The sequence below is a fragment of the Bos indicus x Bos taurus genome, chromosome 20, assembly GCF_003369695.1.
Source record: "Bos indicus x Bos taurus breed Angus x Brahman F1 hybrid chromosome 20, Bos_hybrid_MaternalHap_v2.0, whole genome shotgun sequence".
Classification (NCBI taxonomy): domain Eukaryota; kingdom Metazoa; phylum Chordata; class Mammalia; order Artiodactyla; family Bovidae; genus Bos; species Bos indicus x Bos taurus.
In genome coordinates, this window is record NC_040095.1 from 19,078,013 (window position 1) to 19,100,365 (window position 22,353).

Consider the following 22,353-nt stretch of genomic DNA (forward strand, 5'->3'; position numbering starts at 1 on the left):
CATTCTTTTTAAAGCTGAGTAAGATTCCATTGTGTGTACATATATATGCCACAGTTTCTGTATCCTTTCCTCTGTCCATGGACATCTAGGTTGCTTCCATGTCCTAGCTACGGTAAACAGTGCTGCAGTGAACATCGGGGTACATGTGTCTTTTTCAATTATGGTTTTCTCAGGGTACGTGCCCAGTAGTGGGGCTGTTGGGTTATATGGCAATTCTATTTTTACTTTTCTATAGCAACTAGCCTCTCTAAGCCTCATTTTCCCAATCTGCAAAATGGAAATAATAACAGTCCTTCAGGCAGTTTTGTTTTGTTTTGTTTTAATGTGGATCAAATACCTACCTATATACAACATACACCAATGTTCTATATTGTAAATTATAATTATAAATATTATTAATGAGCCTTAAATACAAGATGATTTGGGGAGCATTCTTATATTATTCCTTATTTTAATAAGAATACATGATATGTTTCACCACTGACTATAACATTGAGTATAGATTTATATAAGCATTCTTTTGATCCATAGATGGTTTATCAATGAAATCCTTAATAGTTATTTGAACAAAGCCAAGGGTTAAAGCTCTGCTGGATCCTTCCATGTGAAGAGAAAACTTGCCATTACTTTGTCTCCCCTTTCCTCCTATACCTCAGTCTCTATTACTTTATTCTACAGACCTATTTTATTATTTAAATTTACATCTTATCAAAAGTGATTGTTTTACTTTTTGTTTTCATGTTTGTAAGTGTATTTTTATTAATGTTGGTATTTAAGTATAACTTGAAGACAATAGATCTTTGTGCTCCCCTTAATTTTGTGATTTTTGCACCTGATTACTCATATGAGATATTTTTCAAAACAGGCAAAGAATATGAGAATTTTTTTAGGCTTTTAATTTTTTTTGTTAATTTTTTTTTTTTTAATTTAACCTGTTTTTCTAGAGAGACATCATTTTCAGGGGCCAGAAAAACAATGTTAGTTTCTTTTACACTGTTGTATTTCTATTACTGTGTGTATCATTGCAAAGTAAACAATTGATAGAAATCATGTTATTCTTCAATTTTTTTTTCTTTTCTCTGCCAACCAAATGAAATCTGCTTCATTTTTCAAGGTCACTCAGGAAGGATACAATGCTATTTACAGAAGGTTAAGTGAATCCTAGAGTTTCAGACAGAGTTTCTTCTTGATGAGAATATATAATAGAATATTACCGAATGAAAAATTTTAGGAACTTTTAGGGAACTTTTTAGATGTTCTGATGACGGAATTATAGGAAATGGATTTAGAAAGACTTCAGTGATTTCTGTCGCTTCTAATCAGTTTGAAACCGCAGCCTATATTTGGATTATGCTCTGTGGATGTGTGAGAGCTATCTGCTATCTTTGTGTTCACCTGGGGTGGAAATTTTCATTTTCATGCGGAATTCATTTTTGCAAGAGTGCCTTTTCTATATTGGTGTACAAATGGGTGTGTTAGCTTAGTACAATGCCATTTTAAATATAAAAACACCTTAGATGTTTATCTTTATTGCCTTGACTATGAGTTTTCTATAAGAATATTTGAGCAACCTTAGTATTGGATTTTGAGATAATATATATATTTAAGATAATATGTATATTGTGAGTAATGAGGTAAGAGGAAAATATTTGACATAAGCCTGGAGTATCTTAAGATAGATTTTCAATTATTGCTCTAGTATATTGTGAACAATTCATGGAGGTATAACAAAATTTATGTGTGTATATGTGTGTGTGTGTGTGTGTATAGGAGACATGCTATATATACATATATAGATATGTATATGTCTGCTGTTGTATATAATTCTTTTAGATTATGAATAGAATCTTCATTTCAATATAACTTATTAAATTGCATCCTTGTTCCTAAAGAGTTGCTTCAGTTTTCAAAAATCACCTTGTTTATACTACAAATTCACACACCAGGAAACTACTTTTTCAGAGTAAACTGGGGAACTAATTAGACAGGGGCAAGGAATATAACATTGGAAGTTATAAAAACCAATCTTCAGCTTATTCTGTCTGAAAACTCATGCGATATTTAACATGCTAACTTCCACAGTGCTCTGCATGGATTAGGTGCTCTGGAAGACCTGAATGCCTGAAATCTTTCATTCTTAATTTTAAAAATTAGGTGAAAATGCCTATCATAATGAATCTATATTTAAAAGGAGTTCTAAACATGGGAATAGAGTAAAGCAACTGAGTGGCTCAAGTTCTGAAATTTTAAAAGAAATTCCTTGTTATAGGCTCCAGCCTCAACCTAACTTATATTAGTAAATAAGTGTTAGTCACTCAGTCAAGTCCAAGACTCTTTGTGATCCCATCAACTGACTGTAACCCACCAGGCTTCTCTGTCCATGGAATTCTCCAGGCAAGAATACTAGAGTGAGTGGCCATTTCCTTCTCCAGGCGAATGGCTTAATCCAGGGATCCAACCTGGGTTGGCCTGCATTGCAGGCAGATTTTTTACCACCTGAGCCACCAGGGAGGCCCTTATATTAGTAGTTACAAACAAAACATTACTAGTAATACCAATGTCTAATATTATTTCTCCATATCCTGATTTCTTACAGTTGAGAAAATGAAGTCAAGTTTGTCTATTTTCTTCATTTAGGGCTTCTGCAAGGTTTGTTTTGCATATGTTTTGTCCCAGGTACTTGTGTGCTAGAGGTTAAGAAAAAAATAAATCGTTATGGCATGTTCCTGTCCTTCCAGACATGTCCAAGCTAACAAAGGGAATGACACATAAGTGGATCATTTCACTACAACTTGTAGACTGACTTGGATTCCAAAATAAAAGGCAAAATGTATTTGTATTCATTGTTTTGGACAGTGTTTTCAATATGTGTGTGTTGGAAGAGGTCATTGAGAGAACACGATTACCAGCTGGCCCGCATGAGCTGGACCCAGGCAATTGGGAGCTCCTTACCCTGTCCACTGGAGAAGGAAATGGCAACCCACTCCAGTATTCTTGCCTGGAGAATCTCATGGACAGAGGAGCCTAGCGGGCTACAGTCCATGGGGTTGCAAGAATCAGACACGACGTAGTGACTAAACTGCCACCACCACCCTATTCCCTGTCAGTGAAATATTCTGCCCACCATTCCACTAATAGGATCCATTTTCATGGATGCAGACTTGAGAGAGCAATGTGTAATTGAGATCATCGGACAATATGCGTAACTGAACTCTGTTAAGGCCTCTCTATAAACTTTTATGATTCTGGCAGCAGGTGCTAAGATCTACTTGCCTTGTGGCCGGAGTAAGCTCCCTTCCTTATTAAATCTGTCACCTACTGATCTGGAGTGGCGTGCCTCTTTCTTTGGCCTCCCCTTGCCCTCATGTACAAGGGCCAGTTTCACATTTCACCTGGGAAGCTCCCGAGATTTCAAACCAGCAGAATGTAGGGTGAGAATTGAAATGGTTGAGGATAACATCTTGGACAGTGTCTAGATTCAAGAGACACTTAATAGAGGATTCAGCAATGAGATAAAACAGAACCAATTGGAGAAGTAGACAGGACCCACAAAGAAATGACTAATTTATGAAGTTTTCTCTTTTGGTTGATATCACTTCTGCCTAGCACCTTCTTTCCCTCACACCCTTCCGACGGACTCCTAAAGAGCCCCAAGTCCCTGGTTACAGTTCTTACAACACATTGGTGATGATCTATTTATCTTCCTCCCCACATGAATAATGAGTACTTGAGGAAAAGGAAGTGTCTAATTCATCTGTATTTCTAGCACCCCACACACATTTGTGAGGTAGTAGATACTCAATAAATGTTTAATTAAGGGATTACCCAGAAGAGAATAAGGTCATGATTAAGATAACTTGACTCAACAGTGGAGATGTGATTATATATATAGAATATAGCACTAGCAAAGAGAACACAAATTTTAGTGGCTTTCCATGGTGGAAAATTATCTGTGGCTCATGGAGCCCAAATTAAGTGTTCTTGATTGGCAAGTAGCTCTCCTCTGAACAGTGACCTAAAAACCATGATTTCGCCTATCTTTTTTTTCACCATCTTCAGTATACAATAAGGAGTTCCAGAGGAGAAGAGCAATGACAGACTGTACTCACAGTTTTCAGGGGCCAGGTGTGAAAATGGCACATTTTGGCCTCTAATCCTTTGCATATGAGATAACATCAGTGATGGACTTCCAGCTACCTGCAAGGGAGTCTAGAAATGTGCTAGCTAGTCCCGGAGAGAAATGTCCTCTCGTGCAATACCAATGAATATATACATATTTTAAAACATTTTCTTTATAGAAAATTTCATGCATACATAGAATATACATAAATGAAACAAATAAAAAAACTAAGATGATTGGAAAACATAGCAATTTATTTATCACCAGTTATATGTATGTCCCTGAACTAAAAGTCCTGTTAAGTGGTTTGCAATCTACTTTGAGAGAGGAAAAGAGGAGAACAAAGAGATTAATTAAATATCCTTCATAGAAACTGAATAAAACAATAATAATGATTCCAACAACAGCAACAATTTTAGCACTTACTTGTTCATTGTAACTCTTAATCATTGAGGAATTACTTTCTTTAGATATGTCTTTCAGAAAGGTACTTGTCCTAACAGTGAAAAGAATTACTTTAGTTATTTTTCTGTCAACTATTCCAAATAAATTTGTTAGTTGCCAAAGAAAATTTCATTTTATTACAAATTAACAAGTTTGCATTAAACGCATTCAAATATGTTTGTTCTTTTGATATTGTATAACTTTAAGCTGAATAAGAGATATTTTGAGTCCCATCAATAGAAAATTTCCCATCAGTAGAAAATTCAATGTAGTTTCCTTTTTGTTATTATACTTTTCAACTCAAAACAGTACATTTTTCTAGGGGATATAGAAACTAGTAATGTGCAAAAGTGGGCTTCCCTGGTGGCTCAGATGGTAAAGTGTTTTCCTGCAATGCAGGAGACCCAGGTTCCATCCCTGGGTCGGGAAGATCCCCTGGAGAAGAAAATGGCTACCCATTCTAGTACTCTTGCCTGGAAAATCCGATGGACGAAAGAGCGTGGTAGGCTACAATCCATGGGTCACAAAGAGTCGGACACAACTAAGCCATTTCACTTTCACTTTCTTTCACTTTCAATGAGCAAAGTATGAAAATAACCACCAATACCATCACCCAGAGAAAGCCATTTTAAAAAACTGGGATATATCTAAAAATTTTTCATTAGTATAATATGTGTTAGTGTTTGTTTTTGTTTTATAAAAATGAGACCACATTGTTTGTTTTTTGCACTCGTTATATCATGAATGTAATCATATATTCTTCTGCATTATTTTAGTAGCAGTCTCCTAGTATTTAAAAATATGATGTATCAAATTTTATTAAGTCAACCCCTCAGTAGGACAATTAGGTTATATCTAGTTCTTCTTTATCATAAATAAGCTTCAGTGAAGATCTTTGTTATTGATTATCTGCCAAGAAATCTTATTGGAAAATGTCTAAAATGTCAAAACCATTAGTTCCCATATTTAAGTATACATAAGAACCATAATTACTGGATCTTCCCTGTAGCTGAGGCAATAAAAGAATCTGCTTGCAATGCAGGAGACTGGGTTTGATTCCTGGGTTGGAAGGATCCTCTGGAGAAGGGAATGGCAATCCACTCCAGTATTCTTGCCTAGAGAATCCCATAGACAGAGGAGTCTGGTGGGCTATAGCCTGCGGGATTGCAAAAAGTTGGACACGACTGAGCAACTAACACTGCTAAGAACCATAGTGGAGACTCAGACTCCCAGGCCCTAATCATGGAGATCCTGATTAGGCTCATCTGGAAGCAGGCCTTGGAGTCTGAATTTTAGGAAGTACCTTCTGTGATTCTCATGCAGGAAACTTAAGCATCACTTTTTGAGAAATGATGACTTAGAAATGTTGTAAATGCTATATTTTCCCTCAACCTCTTGCAAAAAATGTCATTTTCCTACAATTTTTCTTGTTCAGTCACTAAGCCGTGTCCGACTCTGTGACCCCACGAACTGCAGCATGCCAGGTTCCCCATCCTTCACTATCTCCTGGAAATTCCTCAAATTCACATCTATTGAGTCAGTGACACCATCCAACCATATCACCCTCTGCTGCCTCCTTTTCCTTTAGCCTTGAATCTTTGCCAGCATCAGGGTCTTTTCCAATGTGTCAGCTCTTTACATCAGGTGGCTAAAGTATTGGAGCTTCAGCTTAAGCATCAGTTATAACATAAAATATATATTGTCCTGGTGATCATGTTCATATTTCTTGCCAAAATAAGGCCATTTAACCTCCTGCTTTCTACCAGGTAAAGTTCTATTTATTTTTTTAAATATCATTGATACACACTGATCTGGCAATTTTTAAAAGCTACTTGTTACGCTGGTTTTAAATAGAAATGTTAGCATATAGACAGCTACAGCTTTATCATTTTTATTATCAAGATAAAAATGCTACACTTTCTTTTTAACAGGGGTTCTTGTCTCAAAAGTAGTTATCTCTTGAGGTAGTTTTACCAAGTAGATAATGTCATAAATCTTAAGTCTTTTATCACACAACTTGGATTATAGAAAACATTCCTACAGTTGTAATGCTATCTTTAAAAAAAGATAGTAACTTTGGCCAGCTACATACAACATTTAGCTCTGTTCAACTCATCTTTTGTTCTTCTTTTCCATGTTTATCCCTAAGAAGGGTATCTACATGCTTAAGTCATGAACTTCTCTTGAGAAATATGTGAGGCGCACTATGACCTCTTAGCAGTCGCAGAGTGTGGCTGCAGTTTTCAGTTCTGTCCTTAGTCAAACACACAGAACTTTATAAACACCCAGAGGCTCACTTTCTCAACCAAAAGCTAAGAATGATACATGTGTGCCTGTCTTTTCTCTTTATTTTATATATTTTCCATCTCACTGAACATTGATTTTTGCCACTAGCTGTTATAAAATCAGTGTATTTCAGAACTGAAAGTAGCTGTAAGGTTCATTTTGTACAACCTCTTGATTGTATGTCTAAGGAAGCTAAAGCTCAAAAAGGTTAAATGATTTAACACCACATAAGTAATTAGTGACAGAGTCAGGCCTAGAGTGTCTGTCTCCTGACTTAATCAACAAGGATTCTCACTAATTTTCAGTATTTATGTAGGGCTGTCTTGATTTCAGTTCTGTTCATTTTTTTTTTTAAGAAAATGTGAGGCATATTAAATTATGGTAGAATACCAGAGACACTTGGAGGGCTCAAACAAAACCTTGTGTGCACCAGGACCCAGAAACCCCACAGAGACTGAGCCAGACCTGCCTTTGAGTGTTTCAGTGTCTCCTGCAGAGATACAGGTCAGCAGTGACCTGCCGCAGGGGCAGGGAAACAGACCTGGATCACATAGCGTGTGGCTTAAGTCCTCTTGGAGGAGGTGGCCATTAACCCCACCATAGAGCTGCCAAGCAGACAACCCACAAACTGCAGAACAATTATACCGAATAAATTCTCACACTGTTAAGAAAGTTCTAGGACCTATAACAGATTTCCCAATGTTGGGATCTGGCAAAGAGACTGACAACCTCCAGGGAATTTGGCTTTGGAGGCCAGTGGGATTTGATTACAGAACTTACACAGGACTGGGGAAACAGACTCTTTGTCATGTGGAGGGCACAAACAAAACCTTGTGCACACCAGGACCCAGGAGAAAGGAGCAGACTGCACGAGAGACTGACCCAGACTTGCCTGTGAGTGTCCAGGAGTCTCCAGCAGAGGCGTGAGTCAGTGGTGGCCTGCTGCAGGGTCGGGGCACTGAGTGCACCAGTGGGTGCATGGGACCTTTTGAAGGAGGTCCCCATTATCTCCATTACCTCCTCCACAGCTGGTCTTAGGTTAAACAACAGGGAGCGAAGACAGCCCCGCCCATCAATAGAAAATTAGATTAAACTTTTACTGAGTATGGCCCATAGACAGTAATCCAAGTCTATGCCCAGACCAGTAATGCTAAAGAAGCTGAAGTTGAACAGTTCTATGAAGACCGACAAGACTTTCTAAAACTAACACCCCAAAAAGATGCCCTTTTCATATAGGGGACTGGAATGCAAAAGTAGGAAACCAAAAGATATCTGGAGTAACAGGCAAATTTGGCCTTGGAGTACAGAATGAAACAGGGCAAAGGCTAATAGAGTTTTGCCAAGAGAGTGCACTGGTCGTGGTAAACAACCTCTTCCAACAACACAAGAGAAGACTCTACACATGGACATCACCAGATGGTCAACACTGAAATCAGATTGATTATATTCTTTGCAACCATAGGTGGAGAAGCTCCACACAGTCAGCAAAAAGACCGGGAGCTGACTGTGGCTCAGATCATGAACTCCCTATTACCAAATTTAGACTTAAATTGAAGAAAGTAGAGAAAACCACTAGACCATTCAGGTATGACCTAAATCAAATCCTTCACGATTATAAAGTGGAACTGAGAAATAGATTTAAGGGACTAGACCTGATAGATGGAGTGCCTGATGAACTATGGACAGAAGTTTGTGATATTGTACAGGAGACAGGGATCAAGACCATCTCCAAGAAAAATAAATGCAAAAAAAGCAAAATGGCTGTCTGAAGAGGCCTTACAAATAGCTGTGAAAAGAAGAGAAGCAAAAAGCAAAGGAGAAAAGGAAGGATATACTCATCTGAATGCAGAGTTCCAAAGAATAGCTAGGAGAGATAAGAAAGCCTTCCTTAGTGATCAATGCAAAGAAATAGAGGGAAACAACAGAATGGGAAAGACTAGAGATCCCTTCAAAAAAAGTAGAGATTCCAAGGGAACATTTCATGTAAAGATGGGCTCAATAAAGGACAGAAATGGTATGGACCTAACAGAAGCAGAAGATATTAAGAAGAGGTGGCAAAAATACACAGAAGAATTATGCAAAAAAGATCTTCATGACCCAGATAATCACAATGGTGTGATCACTCATGTAAAGTCAGACATCCTGGAATGTGAAGTCAAGTGGGCCTTAGGAAGCATCACTACGAATAAAGCTAGTGGAGGTGATGGAATTCCAGTTGAGCTATTTCAAATCCTAAAAGATGATGCTGTGAAAGTATTGCACTCAACGTGCCAGCAAATTTGGAAAACTCAACAGTGGCCACAGGACTGGAAAAGGTCCGTTTTCATTCCAATCCCAAAGAAAGGCAATGCCAAAGAATGCTCAAACTACCACACAATTGCACTCATCTCACACGCTAGCAAAGTAATGCTCAAAATTCTCCAAGCCAGGCTTCAGCAATACGTGAACCGTGAACTTCTAGATATCAAGCTGGTTTTAGAAAAGGCAGAGGAACCAGAGATTAAATTGCCAACATCCATCAGATCATAGATAAAGCAAGAGAATTCCAGAAAAACATCTATTTCTGTTTTATTGACTATGCCAAAGACTTTGACTGTGTGGATCACCACAAACTGTGGAAAATTCTGAAAGAGATGGGACTACCAGACCACCTGACCTGCCTCTTGAGAAATCTGTATGCAGGTCAGGAAGCAACAGTTAGAACTGGACATGGAACAACAGACTGGTTCCAAATAGGAAAAGGAGTACGTCAAGGCTGTATATTGTCACCCTGCTTATTTAACTTCTATGCAGAGTACATCATGAGAAATGCTGGGCTGGATGAAGCACAAGCTGGAATCAAGATTGCCAGGAGAAATATCAATAACCTCAGATATGCAGATGATACCACCCTTATGGCAGGAAGAGAAGAAGAACTAAAGGGTCTCTTGATGAAAGTGGAGAGTGAAACAGTTGGCTTAAAACAGCATTCAAAAGACTAAGATCATGGCATCCAGTCCCATCAATTCATGGAAAATAGATGGAGAAATAATGGAAACACTGAGATACTTTATTTTTTTGGGGGGGGGGGGCTCCAAAATTACTGCAGATGGTGACTGTGACCTTGGAATTAAAAGACGCTTGCTCCTTGGAACAAAAGCTATGACAAACCTAGATAGCATATTAAAAAGCAGAGACATTACTTTGCCAGCAAATATCCATCTAGTCAAAGCTGTGGTTTTTCCAGTTGTCATGTATGGATGTGACAGTTGGACTATAGAGAAAGCTTAACACCAAAGAATTGATGTTTTTAAACAATGGAGTTGAAGAAGACTCTTGAGAGACCCTTGGAGTGCAAGGAGATCAAACCAGTCAATCCTAAAGAAAATCAGTCCTGAACATTCATTGGACGGACTGATGCTGAAGGTGAAACTCCAATACTTTAGCCACCTTATGGGAAGAACTGACCTATTGGAAAAGACCCTGATGCTGGGAGAGATTAAAGGCAGGTAGAGAAGGGGACAACAGAGGATGAGATGGTTGGATGGCATCACCAACTTAATGAACATGAGTTTGAGCAAGCTCTGGGAGTTGGTGATGGACAAGGAAGTCTGTTGTGCTGCAGTCCAGGGAGTTGCAAAGACTTGTACACGACTGAGCAATGGAACTGAACTGAGCGTATGTTCTATTCCTTTCTATAATTATGTCCTTGCCGGGGACCACACTTTTTAGAGATAGTACAGAGTAGTTTTTATTAGTTTCAAATTTAACTAAAATAGATTTGGGTTTGGATATTGACCTGTAGGGTAATCTGTCATCCTAGTTTTCTTGGGACTGGCTTTCCCTGAACATGGGACTTGCAATCCTTAAAGCAGTAAGTCCCAGGGAAACTGGACCATTGACTACCCAACTAACCATGTGGCTGTGAGACCATGGCATGTTATGTTACAAGTCTCTGTTTTTTTAATGTGTGAAATGGGAAAAGTAATGGAACCTAACCCATAGGAGTTCAGTGACAATTAAATGAGATAGTATATGAGATATATAGATATATGAGATAGATACAAAACACAGCACTCACTACATAAACCAAGCCCTTGATAAGGACTCAATAAATACTAGCCCTTATTATTAAAACTGTTTTCCAATTTTATTGCAATATAATTGACATACAGCAATGTATAAATTTAAGGTGTACATCATAATGATTTGACTTAAAACTATCATAAAATGATGTCCACAGTTTTATTCAACATTCATCATCTCATATAGATACAAAAAGAAAAAGAAAAAAAAATGCTTTTTTCCATGTGATGAGAACTTCTAGGATTTATTTTCTTAATAACTCACATACAGGACTTCCCTGGTGGCTCAATGATTCACTTTCCAAAGCGGGGAGTGTGGGTTCAATCCCTGGTCAGAGAGCTTAGACCCCACATACCTCATGGCCAAAAACCCAAAACATGTAAAATAGAAACAATATTGTAACAAGTTCAATCAAGACTGGATGCTTGGGGCTAGTGCACTGGGAGGACCCAGAGGGATGGTATGGGGAGGGAGGAGGGAGGAGGATTCAGGATGGGGAACATATGTATACCTGTGGCGGATTCATTTTGATATTTGGCAAAACTAATACAATTATGTAAAGTTTAAAAATAAAATAAAATTTAAAAAAAAAATTCTTTGAAAATAACTCTCATATATATCATCCAGCAATGTTATCACAGTACAGTGTGATCATAGTCATCACACTATATATTACATCCCAAGTATGATACACTTATTTCATAACTGGAAGCTTATATCTTTTGACCACTTTCATTCAATCTCCCCTCCCCCACCCTTATTTATGGTAACCACAAATCTGATCTGATGAGTTTAGGGATTTTTTAAGATGACCTGTGTGAGTGAGGTCATATAAGGCTTATTTTTCTCTGTCTGACTTACTTCACTTAGCATAATGCCCTCAAGATCCATGCATGTTACCTCAAGTGGCAGGACTTCCTGTTTTTTAAAGCCATTATTATTGTTGTTGTTTTACAAAGCAAGTAGATTCCTCAAAGCACTAATTCTCAGAATCTATATCTTCATATCTAGGATTTGAAATAAATGAACTTTATGTTTAGCTTTGATGTCTTCTTTACCTTCCAGGTGACTTCTTTTTTCATTGTATTTATCCTTGAAATTAAACAGTAAAACCCATGGCTAAATAGAATCCACCATTGCATGTCCTTTCATATTTTTAAGGATATAGGTCAGAACAAGACAAATTTACTGTTTGGAAAACAGTATGGATGAATGAAGAATCAAAGGCAGCATACTGCTATGAAAAGATAAGGGGAGTTAGCCTAGATTATAATAATGACGTGGAGAAGGCAATGGCACCCCACTCCAGTACTCTTGCTTGGAAAATCCCATGGACAGAGGAGCCTGTTAGGCTGCAATCCATGGGGTCGCTAAAAGTCGGATACGACTGAGCGACTTCACTTTCACTTTCATGCACTGGAGAAGGAAATGGCAGCCCACTCCAGTGTTCTTGCCTGAAGAATCCCAGGGACGGGGGAGCCTGGTGGGCTGCCGTCTATGGGGTCGCACAGAGTCGGACACAAGTTAAGTGACTTAGCATAGCATAGCATAGCATAATAATGACGCCTGCTATTTTGTTGAGTGTAAACTCTAGGCCATATATTAGTGATCATATCCTTCTCTCTCTGCTCCCATCAGTGATCCTCAGAAGTAAATATTGTTATCCTTCTCAGTGTTCAAATGGAGAACCAATCTCAGTGAGCTTAAGTTATTTGCCCAAAGATAGTGTTGCTGCTGCTACTGCTGCTAAGTGACTTCAGTCGTGTCTGACTCTGTGCGACCCCATAGATGGCTGCCCACCAGGCTCCCCCATCCCTGGGATTCTCCAGGCAAGAACACTGGAGTGGGTTGCCATGTCCTTCTCCAGTGCATGAAAGTGAAAAAATAAAGTGAAGTCGCTCAGTCGTGTCCGACTCTTATCAACCGCATGGACTGCAGCCCATCAGGCCCCTCCGTCCGTGGGATTTTCCAGGCAAGAATACTGGAGTGGGTTGCCATTGCCTTCTCCGAAAGATAGTGTTGGGTTGGCTTAAAGGTTCATTTGGCTTTTCTGTAAGATGTTATGGAAAAACCCAAATGAACCTTTTGGCCAACCCAATAGTAGTGAGAAGTGCAACAGAGATTCTAAGCCAGGTCTGAACTTTCCAAAGTAAATGCACTTTTAACTTATAACCAACAGGGTAATTTTGCAGAAAAGTATTTTGCCTCTCTGGGTTAGTTTCTTCACCTGTACAACTCAGAAGGAAAGGAAATTGCCATTGATGATTGCTTATCACATTACACATAATGAGCTATGCATGTTACATGCATCAGCTCATTTAATAATTGTGAGTAAATATTACTTCCATTTTGGGGGGTATTGGGGGGAATGGGTGGGTTTTCATCCTCTTCCAGCTTCTGACAGGGAGTCAACTCTTACCAATGGAAACATGTCTTGCTGCTAAGTTGCTTCAGTCGTGTCCGACTCTGTAGACAGCAGCCCACCAGGCTCCCCCATCCCTGGGATTCTCCAGGCAAGAACAATGGAGTGGGTTGCCAGTTCCTTCTCCAATGCATGAAAGTGAAAAGTGAAAGGGAAGTTGCTCAGTCGTGTCCCACTCTTGGCGACCCCATGGACTGCAGCCCAACAGGCTTCTCCGTCCATGGGATTTTCCAGGCAAGATGGAGTGGGGTGCCATTGCCTTCTCTGGGAAACATGTCTTAGCAAAGAGCAATTCCTGCTTGGTTTCCAGAGCCCTTTCTTTCCATGGTTCAGGAAATAGCCAGCTTCAAACAACATATGCCAAATAGAAACATTCAAGGGAGCCAAATTCTGCTCTCCTACACACCAGCCAGTCCAAGAGAGAGACCCTCCAAAGCTCCCTGGCCAGAGTATGTAGTCACTCACCAAAGCCCTCCCCTGAAACACTACCTTGCCCTCCTAAAGACCAAAGAGGGTGTGGTGGACAGTTCACTTCATATTGGTAGAAGATGTTTTGATTTACCCTTGATTGCATAGAATTCATGGCCAAAGCTCATAAATTCTATTATTGGAAATGTCGGTTAACAACTGTCTTTCACCAAATATTTTTCTGTTAATCTCATTGCTTTCTAGTTAGCATTTTTCATGTATACATTTCCCTCAGTTTCTTTCTCCAAAAGTGTAATGATACATCCTGGGACCTTTGTGGATCACTGTGCTTTCTGGAACTTTTGCCTTAGGCCTCTGAGGAAACACTGCACTCCAGTCATGAAGAGGAAGACCCTTTGAAAGGAATGGAACCCTATCTCGTAAGGAGACTTTCTTGCCGCAACATCCAGCTTCCCCCTCTCGCCTTCAGACAGTTGGAACAAGCAGACTTGAAGAGTGAATCAGAGAACCTTCAGAGGCCAACCAGCCTGCCCTTGAAGATTCTACCCCTGATTGCTATCACTTCTGCCGACTCCAGTGGGTGAGTGACCTTGGGTGACATTGCCCCATTTTCTATTTTAAACGATGATTGTTATCTGGTATCTCTTGAGTTTTGTGGCTCATTGCTTGATTTGAGTCCAAGGGAAATGGAGTTGCTAGAGTCAAGAGAAAATCTGGTAGTTTTTCTCAGGTAATATTGCAGTCTCTACAAGAGGAGACACTTTAGTCAAATTATTTTACATGGAGTATTTGAAAAAGTATTGATGAATGCAAATGAGTATCTGGGGAAAGGAAATTGGGCTTGGAAATTAATACTGGTCACAGGTGGTTAAATAGAAAAATTTCTTAACAAATGAGAACTAATGGACAAATTAACATGTAGGCATACATATCTGAGAACAGTAGGCAATGTTCACTGATGCAAAATGAATTTGGAATCAAGAAGAGATTGTACTATAATTAGAATCAAAGGAAGTACACAACTGGCCATGAGCCTAATAATTTGGCCTTTGACATTTTCAGGTCTTGCTTACCAGAATACTGTTTCAGTTCCCAGCATAAGGAGTTTTATTCTGCATTAAAATGTATAGAAGAATGAGTGAGGCCTCCGATTACTAATGTAGCATTTGCATTTCTTACTTTACTAGGTATTTGTGTTTTTATTCTTTTTCTGCTGTTTACAGTGGGGTTTTTTACTCTTTAATAGCAATTACCAGGTAAAATGTTGTCAAAGAAAGTGAGAATTGTGGGCACATCCATTATTTGATTTTTTGGGCCAGCTGCCTTTTGAGAGGAGGAAGAAACTAGTGGTCCACACTTGAACAGACACTTTAGTATTTATAAGGATTATAGAAACAGAGCAACTTGCTGGGTCCAAATGTGATTCTTCCTCATTGTCTGCCAAGTTCAAGGCATGTCTAGAGAAGGGACCTTTTGCGTTTTCCTAAAAGTTGTTGGAAAAGTGGTGGTCAGAAAAAATGTCAGCAGTAACTATCATCTAAGATATTGAATTTAGCTGTTTGAATTGGTACAGACCAGTTCAAAGCACCTATGTTATTAAAAAAGTATGAGGAAATCACTACTAGATAAATAAGATAACACATTCTTAACTTGAAGCAAGAAGGAGGAAATACATATGTGATATATATATATTTTTCTGGATGAACTGTGTATATAAAGAAGACTGTATACCTATCCATCAGACCCATTAAAGCAGGTAGGAATTTTATAGGGCAGCTTGATCTGAGCATTCTTTAAAAAATACTGTCTTAGAAATCCAATTTCCCCTGTTTGGCATCAGTCATGCTTCACTCATGTAGAGGGTGGGATTCACCTGCCAGGTATGTCAGAGGTCACTAAGTCCAGTCCTGTGTTCAGTAATTTGCTAGTAGAGCTCCAAGAATTGAGTAAATAGTTGTATTCATGCCTGGGATTTATTAGAGCAAAAGAATACAAAGAAAAATCAGCAAAGAGCAAGGTACGTGGGGCAACAGCTGGAGGAAAGCAAAAACAAGTTTTCAGGAGTTCCATCTCCCAGTGGATTCAGAAGGATGTACTTAATTCCTCTAGTAATGAGTTGTGACAACACATGTGACATGTGTTCACCAGAGAAGCCTTCTATCAGTGAAGGCTATTAAAGGCTCAGTGCTTATATGAGATATCTAGGAGGCAAACTCACAGAAACAGAGTACAACCAGAGGTTGTCAGGGACTGGGCGAAGGGGAAATGAGGAATTGCTATTCAACAGGTATGCTGCTAAGTCACTTCAGTCGTGTCCGACTCTGTGCGACCCCATAGACAGCAGCCCACCAGGCTCCCCCGTCCCTGGGATTCTCCAGGCAAGAACACTGGAGTGGGTTGCCATTTCCTTCTCCAATGCATGAAAGTGAAAGTGAAGTCACTCAGTCGTGTCTGACTCTTCGCAACCCCATGGACTGCAGCCCACCAGGCTCCTCCGTCCATGGGATTTTCCAGGACGATTGAAAGTGGGGTGCCATCGCCTTCTCCATCAACGGGTATAGTCATTTCAATTACAAGATGAATAAGCTCCCAAGATCTGTCATACTGCGTTGTGGCTGCAGTTGACAACACCATATTGTGCACTTAAAATTCTGTCAGGAGGGGACATCTTATGTTAAATGTTCTTACTACAAAAAAAAAAAAAAAAAAGTTTAAAAACAAAACAAACAAAAAATAGACTCAGTACCCAGTTTTTACTGGGGGTTGGTCACTGAGGCATCCTCTTCGTAGTATGTGCGTAAATTCCAGATTCCTAGAAGGAAAGCAGTTGTTCAGCGTAAACCATGTTTTTTATGCAACCAGTTTAGGCACTGAGCCATATTACCAGTTAGGGAATGGTGGGAACCCTCCTGAAATCCAAGTTCCCAGATGCCAGCGAAGGGCCAATCTTTCCAACAGGCTTTTCTAATGATAACAGTTACTAGCCTAATGTAAATTCTTTTCTGCACAGCAGGTTTATCTCAGAATCATTAGCTTGATTTCTCTACCTTTGAGGAAGAAGGGATTATAGCTATAATTAAAATTAAAATGAACTAATTTAAGCCTGTGATGTATTCAATTAACTGATTTAAAAAAATTTGCTGGCTAAACATGACTTCTGTCTCGAAGGTGGTGTTATATCATGTGCCCTTAAAAGAAAACAATGTGGTATATTTAATATGTCTCTGTGTAGTTGGGCAATGTGTATAATTAAAAATCTCAGGTTAAAGCTAAGCTTACTTAATTAAATTTGAATTTGTTGCTAAATGCAAATAACTTCCAAGTGCCAAAGGACTCGGGGTTCAGAATTGTCTCAAAGATAGTACTTTTGTTGGTTCAAAGTTTGCTTCCTTTTTAATAAAAGATCTAAGACTCAAGTATAAGCAAAACAGTACTTACCATTTACAAACATATTCAACATTTTGGAGGAAATAATTTGTCTTTTAGAAAAATGAAACAAGTGACTCGTCAGTACCAGAAGGCAGCCAGGAGAAACCATGTATGAGAGTGGCCAGAAACAAAGCCTGAAGATGTACTAAAGGAATTCTGTTATCTTTTGAAGCAAATTTTCTGGAATATCTCAACTTTGAAAGGGAGGCAGAAGGTAAATTAGGGATGACATTCTGTAGCCATGCCAGTTAACCAAGAACTACAGGTTCCTTCACTACTATCAGAACGGGCTAATGGGAAATTTAGACTACTTTAGCTAGGTTTCTACAGCCCCATTCTTCATCATTAAAGGTTAGTAGGTCCCCAGGTCCCACTGTTAATCTACACTGAAGCATCGACAATTGTGAACCTTTTCTAGAAAAGGAGATTTTCATCCCCTTTGGATTTATTCCTTTATTTAGCTTTGCTCTTTTTTTCTGATATATGAGCACATCAGACACTTGCTCTGTCAAGTATCACACAGTAGTGGGTCTACAAACTTGTGCTATCCCTTTCAAAAGCCATGATGTGGTTTCTTAAGGAAACAATTGGCCTGCAAAAAAAAAACACATAATTTGTTCTTGGTTAGTCTTTGACATGTTATAACTACTTACTGTATAGCCACTGCAGCAACTGCTATACTTTTTTGGGAAAATATTAGAGAAAATTCTGTTCATTATTTTTGGTTTCCTTGTTATAACTGGCTTCAACCATCCTCCATTAATAACTCATGGAGTAGAGGTGAGTGTTCTAACAGGTTTAAGAGTCAACCAGGAACTTGTTCCTTGTTCAGAAAGTTATGATCACTATGGACTTATCACATTTATGTTAAGAAGTCTGTGTCTTGTTAGAGAAGGAGAAGTATCATATGACATCCCTTATATGTGGAATCTAAAAAGAGATGAATTTACTTACAAAACAGAGATTCACAGACTTAGAGAACAAAATTGTGGTTGCTGGGGGGAAGGTTGGGGGGATGGATAGTTAGGGAGTGTGGGATGTACATGTACACATTGCTATATTTTAAATGGATAAATAGCGAGGATCAATTGTATAGTACAAGGAACTCTGCTCAATATTATGTGGTAGCCTGGATAGTGGGGGGGTAGTTTGTGGGAGAATGGACACATGTATATGTATAGCTGAGTCCCTTCTCTTTTCATCTGAAACTGTCACAACATTGTTAATCAGCTATACCCAAATAAAAAATTCAAAAAAATTTTTTTAAACATGGAGGAAGAAAGAAAGTCTATGTCTTGCTTTTGGCATCTGTCCACAGACATGCCCTACATTCAAGGGTTATTCAAATATGTTTGGAATGAGATTGGAGGTCCTCTTCATTTCTTACTTCCTCCTTGTTTCACAACAACCCTTGCTGACTGCAACATAGTTCTCTGGTTAGAATCCTTGGAAGGAATCAGGAACTTCCGTTAGCCCAGCACTGGCTTACTTTCCCTGGGTGGTCCATGGACCCCCAGATACTCTGAGGAGGGTTTAGCTTGCCACACCTAGAATGCTTCCTGCACACAAGTAGGAGATTGCAGGAGCAAAGGGAGGTAACAGGAGGTAGTGCTAAATCTTTCTAGCTGTGTTTTATGGCTGCATCAGCTATAATCAAATGAGAGCCAAGGAGTAAGTTGTCCCCTCATGACAGGATGACACACCTGTGGGTGGATGAATACTCAGGAACATGTGTGGGTGGAGAATATTACAAACACTTTCTTATCTCTAGTGTGCCATTACCAATCTAGAGAAGTACACTGTGTACATTTATATTACTATGCCCTATTTTTTTAAAAAAAAGAAAATGGAAAGAAGTTGAAATAATGGTCACACTTGGAAAAAAGTCTACTCCCCAGCATAGAAGGAAGGATTACCTTAGTCAAATATGGCTTCGTATTACAAAGATCTTCCAGAAATATTTCTTTGAGTTACGTGCTATTCACAGAGGAGCTGGTTTGAGATGCCAGTTAGACTTTGGGTTCTTTGATCAACTGCTCATCATCTAGATTTCCTGAGTACACACACTATGTTAGTGTGAACATAAAAAAAAAAAAAAAGGTAATTTTCAACATTTTGTTCCTGACTCAAAAGCCGAGCAAAATAAAGTTAAGAGAAACAGAAGCTTGGTTAAAAGAGACATCTGATTTTTCAAACTTTATTTTTAACTTAAGGCTTTGACGGTGGGGATTTCAGATTTGAAGTATAGTGAGTATGAGGCTATATGAAGCTAAAGAGCTGTCTTTCATGATGAACCCATGAGACTTGCTGTTTCATATTGGATATGTGCTCAAGTTTCAAGAGATTTATTTGATAAATTCTGGCTGAAAGTTTTGTGGAAGATCTATATAATCCAGTAGGCAAAGATTTCCAAAATTGAAAATGTGTACACTTGATTGTGATTATAAAGGATCCCTTAGATATATGACATTTTTGACCTGGATTTGGTTTAAAAATGTAATCATAAAGAAATAGAAAGGCAGTGCTACCCATAATCTTAAAGATAAATGCTATGTAAAAGAAAAAAAACAACAACTGGATTCCTTTGTTTTTTAAAATACAATTAATTGGCACAACATTTGTCAAAACTCAGAATATCCACAAAACATTGCAAGAATTATTTCTAAAGTATTTACTCTGATTTAATTGAATTGAATTTTATTTTTGCTTTGAATTTTTTTATTTTGAGATTAAAATTAGACTCTAAGTGCAATGGAACACTTGACTATATAATTCTTGATAAATGACATCTTGAATCTAATCTAAAATAGACAACTAAATAATGCTGATGGCTTTTCCCTCACACATCATAGAAACTCTGAGTGTTTTATGGTATCTGTCCTGTCCTAAATTTCAAGAAAATAAGGTATAAATGATAATTTGGTTAAAATAAAGAGTATGAAGTGAAGTGAAAGTCACTCAGTTGTGTCCAACTCTGAGAGCCCATGGACTATGCAGCCCATGGAATTCTCCAGGCCAGAATACTGGAGAGGATACCTTTTCCCTTCTCCAGGGGATCTTCCCAACCCAGGGATCGAATCCAGTTCACCCACATTGCAGGCAGATTGTTTACCAGCTGAGCCACAAGGGAAGCCAAAAATAAAGACTATGGTAATTATCAAATTCTAATTTCTTCTTCACACTACTGTAGTGCCTTCTCATTCTTGTAGTACTCTCTGGAATCCTAATTAAATTTACCTGAATAGATTGATATCATAATATACCATCACACATAACACTCTCTCTTTGTATGTAATAAAGTACCATGCACCAGGCAGGATTTACTTTTATAACCAAAGGTTTCTCTCTCACCAGGCTCCATATTCATAAAAATACTAAACAGAGTGATGACTTTTGTGCTTACCACGTGAGAGCACTGGGCCTTTTTCACACCTTTCTTATGCCAACTTTACTTGTTTGATAGTGAAGATTGGTTAGAGATCCCAATGTAGAAATGAACCCAGTGAAGCATTTAATTTACCGTGAAAAGTGATCGAAGAACAATACTGCAGCAGGCAGAGTGCAGAGCTGAATAAAAGCACTTTAATTATTTCCACCCAAGAATCATCATTTTCAGCTCCTCAGATAGCTGCTTATCCACAAACACTACCCTGTTTGACCATCTTTATATAACTCAACCTTATATAATCACTGAAGTGTTTAGGGAGAGTTTACAGTTCTTTCAAAATCATGTTCTTCTATCTTGCAATATAATGTTTGTGGGGGAAAAATAGATGAAAACACTCTGAATTGGTCTTTATTTAACTGTTATGTGCTATATAAATGTTAATATTGGCCAAAGTATATCAGTTAGAGAAGTCTCAAATAAGAAAAAATGCATTCAATTGAAATTCAGGAAAATATGAACATGTCAAACTCTTTTTCTGCCTATAGCTGAGCACCCCAAATGGAAAAAAAAAGATTTATTTAAAATAAAATTGTATATAGAGAAAGAACTATGAGAAAAATATGTGACCTTTTGTGTTAAATACACATTTTTGTTGTTGGTTTTGCTGAGAATCCTGACTAGTTGCTTAGAATTTTTTCTAACAACTTAGGATTTAGGTATCATGTATTGTACCTATTTATCTAATTCATGTAGAATCTTCTATCCACTTAAAAGGAATTAAGTGGACCCAGGCATTGTTAGACCTATTTCAAATCTGGGGAATTCAATCAGAATAGTATACCATTCAGTTGTTTTATGTCATTTATTTAACATATATTTATTGGTTTTATTTGATGAATTAGCATCATTTACTCTAAAGTTAATGGCTCTGAGCCTGGGAAAGGTAAGACTTTTGCCAACATTTCCAAAAGGATTTATCTCAGGGTGCTCTTATTTTTATTACAATGTGATTCCTAAAAATTGTGACTAATGCTGCCATAAGAAACACACACACACACACACAACACTCATTATGTGGAAGCTATACACAGACATTCAGAACTTTAGTATACATAGATACTTTTTATACCATATAATTTATAATATACAAATAAGATTTAGAATATCCATTTTAGAATTCAAATGACTTTCTGGAACTTTTCCATTTTTTGGCCTTGTATTTTTGGAGTGTTCTCCTTCTTTCCTCCTCCACTTACTGTTCTGTGTCCCAGTTAACATGTGACTTTGGCTTTCTCATTTCTCCAACAGTATTGAGGTTAACTTTATTTCTTTAAATTGTATATTTCCATATATATTTTTAGAGAGTCAAGCTAAATTTTATAAATATAAAAGAATATCTGCAAGTTATATGAGTGAAAATGTTCATCTACTCAATCATGTATCAGTCATGTATTTATGTATTCACGTGCGCATGCATTCAACCATTAGCAAGTGTCTATTTTTTCTACACAATGACATGTGAACTGGAGGTGGGAGGCTTACGGGTACTAACACAGTTACTTCTTTCACAGAATTTAGAATTCAGGTGGGCACACTAAAAAGAAAACAGTCATAGTCCCATTTTTTTTTATATATATAATGCACACATATCACATATGACTGAGGACATGCAGAAGTTACGCAGGATAAGAGGGGAGCACATTCGCACAGGCTTAGGAGAAATTGACACCCAAGCTGAGACCTAAAGGGAATGGTACTAAGTAGAGAGAA

The 22,353-nt window shown here is 38.2% G+C and overlaps 1 protein-coding gene across 1 annotated transcript in view; it reads left to right on the forward strand.

Moving 5' to 3' along the window:
- Positions 1-22,353, forward strand: part of PDE4D (phosphodiesterase 4D) — a 1,572,172-nt gene that overhangs the window by 492,218 nt on the left and 1,057,601 nt on the right. Inside the window, exon 4 of the mRNA XM_027520402.1 lies at positions 14,117-14,346. Coding sequence (XP_027376203.1) covers positions 14,117-14,346 — 230 coding nt within the window. The remainder of the gene's footprint in view (positions 1-14,116; positions 14,347-22,353) is intronic.